General features: G+C 27.7%; 2 protein-coding genes across 2 annotated transcripts; both read right to left on the bottom strand.

The window, feature by feature from the left end:
* Positions 1 to 646: 646 nt before the first annotated feature.
* Positions 647 to 4,221, bottom strand: LOC145847090 (EH domain-binding protein 1-like; the record flags this gene model as incomplete). The annotated part of the gene is made up of 6 exons (XM_082953507.1): positions 4,100 to 4,221; positions 3,781 to 3,838; positions 3,229 to 3,396; positions 2,845 to 3,023; positions 2,275 to 2,348; positions 647 to 787 (listed from the first exon to the last, which is right to left on the bottom strand). Coding segments are annotated over exons 1-6 (715 nt in total), but the record flags the coding sequence as incomplete, so codon positions are not given.
* A 1,140-nt stretch (positions 4,222 to 5,361) lies between these two features.
* LOC145847089 (di-N-acetylchitobiase-like) lies at positions 5,362 to 6,495 on the bottom strand. The gene has a single exon (XM_082953506.1). It carries the CDS (start codon positions 6,493 to 6,495, stop codon positions 5,362 to 5,364), a length of 1,134 nt encoding a protein of 377 aa, XP_082809632.1.
* Positions 6,496 to 9,156: the final 2,661 nt, after the last annotated feature.

Below are 9,156 nucleotides of genomic sequence, written 5' to 3'. Positions count from 1 at the left end.
CAACCATAAATAGTTAGATGTCAATACAAAACACATGTTTATGCTAGTAAGTTATCACGCAAAAACTTTTATATTTTCAGACTTATTTTCACCAGGTACTTTCTGATGGCGGAAATAATAGTCACCGATTTGAATTTAAGAAAAGGCAATTGACGTTTTTATTGACGATGGAAATTTTACAGCCTTTTCTTACCCCGTTATTAAGTGGCTGTAAGCTGTAAAATTCCCATGCACTTGGCGAGTATAATTTAAAATTACCTATGACAAAATGTAAGACGTGCTATTTCATTTTAACTATGCGATTCTACATCTTGTATACATAATTTAATCTAATTTAGAAACTAAAACAAAACTTTTTAAAGTAAAATCAAAAAGTATATTTACATTTTAGTACGTACTTTTATCATTAGTAGTAAACTATATTAAGTATTATTTTGGTTAATCATAAATATATAACTTTAATAAAAAGCTAAGTAATAATCAAGTTTTGAAAATATATACCATCGGGTATTAACTAAAAACATATACTCATATTACGATCACATAGAAAACGGTTTAAAATCAAAACATTACAATAAAAACTGTGAAAATTATTTTTACGCTTACAGTTTTTAGTACAATACCATATATCAATAACTCAACCGACTGTTGGAACTCGCTATGGACGAAGGTCTGTCCTCGCCGAACGAATTGGTCAACAGTTCAAACTGGTTGGTCACTTGTGCCATGTCCTGCTGAAACTGCTTGCTGCTACCTGATTCTATCGTGCTTGTACGTGATAGAGAGTCTGCAAGTATTGTGAATATTGTAGAAAAAAATTTTAAGTTCACAGCTAAAAGCAACGTTTTTAATTTTTTTAATCAGTTTAGGTGTTCTTTTAAATTTGAAAGGCTTATGTAAAAAAATAAACTTTATAATGCAGTTGAAATTTTAAAATATAGATAACTTAATAACTTTTAATGCTAAGTTATTGTAAACTCTGATGTTTCACAATTGTGATTTGATTAATACCCATTATTAATGCGTACTGTAAAAATAATTTCAGCTTATAGTTTTAACAAAGTGCATTTGCAACTTATAAGTCTAGTAGTGAAATCAATTTAAATCAAAAATTATTCTTAAACCCATTGCCAAATAAAAATGATATGAGGTGAAACAAAACATATTTAAGTTATTCATATTATCTAGCAAATAGTATTAACACTATATTAAACTAAAATAGGTTAATACAATTTAAAATATTTCCAAGAACTTTTCTGAGGTTTTTACAAAAAATAAAATTGCTTACATACAAAAAACTTAGATAGAAAATTTAAAAACAAATCTAGTTGTACTGTTAATCAAAATTTAAAATATTTGTAAATTATAAGCAAAACCTTACTACTGTTTTGATGAATGTACGATTTGGTGTTGATGGCATGTTAATAGCAATTATTAATGTTTGTCGCAGTTAAAAATACTAAACATACATTTTACTATAGCAAGTAAATCGCACAAACACGCTAAATAACTTAACATAAAATACCACTGAAAACTGGTGAAGCAAATCAACTCAGCTGCTTAATACGCAACGCGTTGACGTGTTTATACAATTTGCAAACGTCAAATGATTTGGATAAAAACCAAAACTACTTGGTACACAACACAACAAGTTAATAAAAACTCATTAACAGCCGATGGACATTTCAAAACACAACTTAGTTACTTGAAAACAATCAAATATAGCTCAATGCTTTTTAAATAAGTCTACTGCTGAATGATTTGATAAAAAGTGTAAAAAATTGTTTAAATTTAATAAATCATAGTATACAGATGTAACATATATTAAGCCGCAACATTGAACTTGGGACAAATCTAAGTAAAGTTGAGTGCATAATACCATTGTTATGCGATTGGAAGCACATCAATGGCGTTGTTATGTGAATGTGCGCCATTCATTCGCGTGTATAAAGTATTTCATTGACAACTAATTCAAAGGTGCATATAAAACTCATGGAAAACGTGTTAACCATACTGTTTATTATTTCTTGCGTAATAATGAATTTAAAAGAAAGTAATTCTCAACTTAACAAGCAAACAGTTATAAAATTTTCTTAATAAATCAAACAGAATGTAAAATAGGTGTTTACTTTTTTGGATTATCCTGATGAAAAATCATTGGTTGCAAAATTTAGCTACATAATTTCGTATAAAAATTTTCGTAAAAGTGCATCAACACAAACGAGCAACGTAATACATTATAACATTATATTAATTTTTAAACAAATAGTTTACCATCGTAATCTGTGATATTTCCCAGCATCATTGTGTTGGCGCTGGTAGTACTTCCAACTTCTGACATTGCATCACTACAAAAAGTATATATATAAGCTAATTTGACTTTAAAAAAATATTTATTTATTCTTTCGAGACTTGAAAGAATAAATATATTATTTCTCCTCCAGTAGTTTAAATATCTTTATTTGTTTTCTAAAAATAAAATCATATAGTTTTAAAAAAATTATAACAAAAATAACTTAACTTTTTAAAAGAAGTGTATTTAAACAAAAAGCCATTTTAAAGTTTGTTTAAAGCAATTACTTGCTGAAACAGTGAAAAAACAACATGAATATCAAAAATTACGTGACTACTTTTAAATTACTTAATCACATACAAGATAAACAGAATGTGTTCTTAACATAACTTAGGCATGATAAATCTATTTATATCACAGTGCGTTTAACAAACATTTTAGCCTTCAAGAACAATATTACAACCATTTTTGGTCAAAAAAAACTTATTAAGAAAGTCAGAAACAGCACATTTTCGAACTTAAGGCTAGTATTGTATTTGTGGTAAACTGACCCGGGTCTGGGTTTCCCCTCGTAAGTGGAGGTAGTGTACACGGTGACGGTTGCCGACTTCAGCCTCTTCGTCAGCGGCTTCATCTTCAGCACGAGCTTCTGCGACGGGATGTCTCTGACCAACGTGGAAAAGTCAATCCTGGATGTTGCGATCGCTTTGCGCTTTCCCGATTGCGTTTCCTAACAAACAAGCATGTGTGAGTCGCCATTAAAAAAATGCAACTAAAACAGAACTTTCCACTTTACACAAACTACTAAAACAAATTATAGCAGCTATATTTAGCAAAAAAAAAAAAATTTTTATTTATAATGATAAAAAACATCAAGATAACTACAAATTTTTGCTCTAAGATTTTTTTTTTAATAATACAAATATTATTCTAACATTATCCAGCACGAGGATCCAGTCTTTCTTTTCAAACATTCTGCCGTTCCTGGCAACCCTGCTGGGTTTCTCTTTGAACAGGGTGATCAGCACATCGATGAAGTCATCGCTCGTCCAATTGACCATTCCCTTGCACGAGTCCGTCATGCTGGGGTGCCAGCTTCGCGCCTGAATAATTAGGTCGAGTTTTTTACACAAAATTAAAGCTCTTTGTAACAAACTTAAACATTTAGTGCATGATTGATTAGAAATTTTTTTGACAGACTGAATATATTTTTTTTATTTTTAGTTTCTACAGTCTTAAACGTATTGTGAGTTACTTTTTTTCGCAACAAACCTTTATTTTTTTATGTTTATTTTATACAGTGTTCAAATGATTCAAAAGTTAGTTTACTAACGGAATATTTTAAATATACTTCTTTTTAATGCTGTACTTAACAACATTACTTTCTCACGTAAACGATTATGTTTTCTAAATAAAAATTCATTTAGGCAATCAAAATATTAACAATATTTAATTAATTGTTTTTATTGATTTTTAACAAATCTCACCCGAGTAGTTTCTTTTCTCTTTCTTCTGTTGAGTGATACGCATATTTTGTATGGCTGCCTGAAAATCGATTGTAAAATTTATGATGCATTGTTAAAGGAGGTTTTCTATTTGATTGAAGATTTTTCCAAAAAAAGACTTTCAATTGATCAAAGTTTTTTTTGAGTTAAGAGAAAAGTTAATTATAACAATAAAATGTATCAGTCAATACTATTGGCATAAGGCTTTAATTAAAATTATCAACTCTCTCCTTTAAAAGTACGACAACTTTACCATAGTTATTCATAAAACTTTGTTGATAAAAACAAAACAAAAACAAACCATTTATCTGTTCCGACGACTTCTGTTTTGTCGAGGTTGACAGTGAACTTGTACTTGTAGGCATCCTTGCTTTTGTTTTTAATTGAACGAAACATTTGTGTTCATGGGAAGTGAGTGTGTTTGTTAAAAGTTAAAAAGGCATGCAATTGACTAGCTGCTGAGTACTTTTATTATTAACTTTCATAAGGTTTTATAGACAATTATATAAATTTCAAACATTTTCATCATAAATATTAAAGCAGATTAAGAGTTTGATTTACTTTTTTACACCTTGAAAATTATTTTTTATAACAAATAAACAGTTTATCTAACCATCAACTTTACTTATAAAATAAGTAGGATGAAATATTCCACTTTAATTAAATGAATAATTTATAATAACTTGCTTTTTGTAGAACAGCAGCACAGCAATAAAAAACAATTGCAATTTTAAAATCAACTTACAACATAATACAACTGTTTATAAATAAAAGAAAAAAGAAAACTGAACTTGTGTGAAGAAAACAAAGATAACAAAATATAATTGTTGTATCTTAATAACAATTTGTCATAAAAAGTTTATACTAAAGTACCAGAAATAATATTCAGAATTTAATAACACTAACTTAAATTTTAATATGGTTTTCTTGAAATTGCAAATAATCAAATAATCTCCAAAGCATGATTGGTAAATCATAATTGCAACTTGGAATGGATATAGATATAAACATTATCATTAGTGGTGAAAAGCATTAAAAGTTTCATTAAATTGTACAAACTTTAAATATTTAAAAGTCAAAATATAAAAGCAGAAACATAAATTAGGAGTATATTTTAAAGACTTTTTAAAAATTTTATACTATTTGGTATTCAAAGTTTAGAACTTCATACAGTTAAAAATAAAATATTTATAATAAAAAAATTTTTGGATTGTATAAAATATTGAAATGAAAACTTTATTGAAATAAGTATATTAAAATCATTATAAATTACTACAATGCAACACAGTTAGCACTAAGTTATTTAGGTGGTATTTTTAACAATGAGCGAATGAATTTTTTAAATATTATATTAATGAAAAACTAGTAGTAAATTACTATAAGCAGAGTTTGAATAACTGATTGATAAAATTAAAGAACTTGTCAAGTTTTCAATGTATTTTTACAAACCAGCTTTTAGGTTTTTCTAATTGCATAGATTAAGCACTAAGGCAAGCTACAACAGTGTACCTAATAAAACATAAAACTGAATCAAAATTATAATTATAAGTAAAACAGTGATACTTATGCTGAACCTTTTAGCTTAATCATAGCTCTGGTAATGTCATTCCAGAAAATTTTATTCCCATTCTGAATGAGTTGGTTTTCAGAATTGTAGTCTAAAGCACCTGCTTGCCACATGCTGAATCCTTTTATTCCTAAACTTATACCAACATCATACTTCAACCACAAGGTCCTGCTGTTGTCAAACCAAATCTGATGGTAGGCTCCGTCCATCTTCACAGTGAAATAGACTGACTGGGAATGTTCATTTAGCATTACTGGCACAGTGTTGTTCAACAAAATCTCCCAGATGTTGTTTTGACCTCTCTGGAGGTGACCCGCGCCTAGTATGAGGCAAATTTCATGGCCCGTGTTGTTTAAAAAGTACTCGCAGGTGAAGTCATAACCATACCAAGGAAGTGCTAGTACGAGTTGGTTTGGGTCAATTGAAACATTGTTGATGTACTGGTTGAGGCCTTGCTCTATCACAAACAATGGGCTGTTTGCTTGAGCTTGGAATATGTCAATGTTGGCGTCATAACCCATTACTATCATGTAATCAGTGTACTTTGCAATGCCAACATAATCAAAGCAGTAGAATGAAAGGCAGCCCGCTACAAAAGGAGAGTAGGGTATGTCAAATGTGACAATGTAGTTTGAGTTTGCAGCTTTGTATGCTTCTCTTGTTTCTTGAGTCAAGTCGACAATTGCCTGCTTGATTTCCGATGTGAAAGCAGCTCCTTCAATGTCCATGTTGACCCCGTCCAAAAAGTTGGAAACGGAATCGTTGAGCCAAGACTTGATCAGCTGCTGGCGAAAGCCATACTGCTCAAGAAGCGGAAAACTCTCTGTGTTGAGGCCTGCAAGCTGGGTGACTCTGACTTGATTGGCGTGCGCGTGACAGTATATTTCAGATATGTTTTGCGTCTTGCACACAATCACGTGGGTGATTTCGGTCCAGTTGTATTTCTTCCAGTCTTCCGTGGCTGCATCGCAGGAAAACACTACCAGCTCTTTTGCGTATGTTTTTGTCACTGGCTTGCACAGGTCTGCAGTTTTGCATGGGCACTTGGCATGGCATGTTGCTAAAATGGTGCAGATGATTGACAGTAAAAGAAAAGGTCTACAAGGTCCACTAACTGTTTTATAGTCCATTTTAAATAACTAAAAACAAATACATTTTAAAGTTATAAAACAGAATGTAATTAGAAAACTTGCAAAAGTATCATATTCTGAAATATAACTGTCTTTTTGAAAGCATTTTTATGAAATTTTTAAAACTTTTTGTTGTTAATTAATCTTGATACTTAATTTGATACTTTAATTATGACTACCTTCATTCCAAAACTTGTATAATTGGATTTTATTTATTTCACTATATTTGTTTATTACTATCAATAAAATATTACTTTCAATAATTAAAAAATAGCAATTTTAGTATAAGTAACTTTGTTCTATCTCATGCACTCAAAATTAAAAAATAAATTAAGTTTTATAGATTTAGTTTTTTTTTGCCTTGACTTCAAGATTAAAAAACCATGATTGAATTTATAAAAACCAATATTGGGTTTAATGTTTTAATTATATAGCTAAAAGCTATATTTTAAAAGATTTTGCTTTAAAATTGTGAAAAAAAAAAACTGTCATGTTAGGTGACAAAAAAAAAATATAATGTAAATTAAATTTTCATATTATAAAATATGTATAAGACTACTAATGATATTTAAAACATGAGCTTGTGTCAAACTAAACCTATTAAATAAAAAATACACAACTTTTATATACTTAAAAGAAACTATTTCAAAGAATTCAGTTATAAATTTTGTTTTAATTTTTTAGAGATTCAAATTATTATTAAGCTCTGGAGTTTATAACATTCATATATGTATACAATACATAAAGACTTAAAGTAGCTTACAAACCACATTTAAAATACTAATAAAAAACTAATAAAAACTAGCTAAAAACTTTAATATATTAACAAAAAACTTACTTAAACTAAATATTTATTAGAAGTATATGTAAACTTAAGTATTTTTTTTTTTTAAATGATAGAAAAAATATAAATAAATACTGTATAATACAAATAAAAATTAAATTAATCTTTTTGAACCCAAGTTTATAACTCTAAACGTAATACTTAATTTCAAAAGTATACTTAATACTTTAGTGGTAAAGAGTATACTTTGAAACTTAAATAATTAAAATATATATATATACTTCAGGGTTGCAACTCTTTCAGTTAAAAAACTGTATAGTAACCTTCAACTGTCCTGAGTCATTGTATTTTTTTTTTAATACTTTTTCTGAATCAATAATAATTTAGTTCTTCACCAAAATTGGTTATAAACAATTGAAATTAATACAACTAAATCTCATTAAAAATTTAAAAATACTGACAAAAAATTTTAAGAAACCTTTTTAAGAAACTATTTTAAGTTTTTATAAAAATGATAAAACTGCCCTGAGTCATCCTGAGTTTTAAAAAAATTCAAACTAGCCTGAGCTACCCTAAGTTATCCTGAGTGTGTGGCAAACCTGATACTTAAATTAAACTTTTGTAAAAAAATGCTTGTATCATGCCTAACTAAACCAACTTAACACTTTTTAAAATGTTATTTTTTGAAATTATTTTTATAAAGTTTGTTATAAAGCAGTAAAAATTTATTTACAAAACTGTTTATTATATTTACTTTAATGATCACTCAGTCTTATACAACTTTGATATGTTTTTTGAACTAACTGTTTGTATTAAGATTAAAATCATCAAAATCTTTAACAAAATACACTTAACTACTACACTTTTTAAACTTTATGAATATAAATTAAGTACTTTATATGCAAAGTATAACTGAGTAAGCTATCTTTAAAGCAAAAAAAAACTGTCCTAATTGACTAAAAATCAGTCTGATTTACATCATGCAGGGTTGCCACTCTTTAAGTGAAAAACTCTTCCCTGAGTTTTTTTTTAAACATAATTTTTTTATTATTTATTAAAAAATTAAAATGTTAATTCTAAAAATATTGAAGAATTAGCCGCAAGGCTAAAAAATTTCTAAATAAGCAGTTGAAAATTAATAAAACTAAATTTTTTGAACAAAATATTGAAACTGGATAAACTAAATCTCATTCTAAATCTAGAAAAAATGTCCATGAGAATTTTAAACAACCTTAAAACTTCACTGAAATTTTTAGAAAAAAACCAAAAATTCTCTGAGTTTCCCTGAATTTAAAGATAAAGGTAAAAATTCCCTGAGTTTCCCTGAGATTTTCTACAATTTGAAAATTCCTTGAGTTTCCCTCATCATGCTAGCCAGAGCTTTTTTAGTTGAAAAATAATAACTATTAAGTCAAAAACTTAAACAGGTTACTAATTAACAACCCTAAACACTTAAAAATACCAAAATAATAACAAAAAGACTTAAAATCACTTAAAAACAAGATTTTAAAATAATAAAAACTGGCCTGAGATTCTGGAAAAATTTAAAAAGTCTAAGTTTTTCAAAAATGTTTAAACCAACCTGAATAGTTTAATTATTTGGCAACTGTGTTATAAGCTAATTATTCAGATACATTCCAATTCAGAATCAAATTTCTATATTAAACAATCCATAAAAAACTATAAAGTTTTTTTTTTCTATATAAGACAACAAGCATAAAAAACAAAACTAAATAAAATGATTATTTTAAAATTTTTTGTTAGATTATAATATAGTCCCTTATATTTCAAAATGTAGCAAATGTTTTTTTTTTAACAAATTAGTTAAGAAATCAACAAAAAGCCAGTTTTCAATTTAGTAAACTAAAATTAATCTT

Source organism: Thalia democratica, unplaced genomic scaffold (assembly GCF_965202585.1).
Source record: "Thalia democratica unplaced genomic scaffold, ktThaDemo2.hap1.1 HAP1_SCAFFOLD_798, whole genome shotgun sequence".
Classification (NCBI taxonomy): Eukaryota; Metazoa; Chordata; class Thaliacea; order Salpida; family Salpidae; genus Thalia; species Thalia democratica.
This window is presented reverse-complemented; position numbering and strand designations above follow the sequence as displayed.

Bases quoted from the DNA above. Each gene is read 5' to 3' on its own strand.
- LOC145847089 (XM_082953506.1), bottom strand. From the start codon at position 6,495: ATGGACTATAAAACAGTTAGTGGACCTTGTAGACCTTTTCTTTTACTG.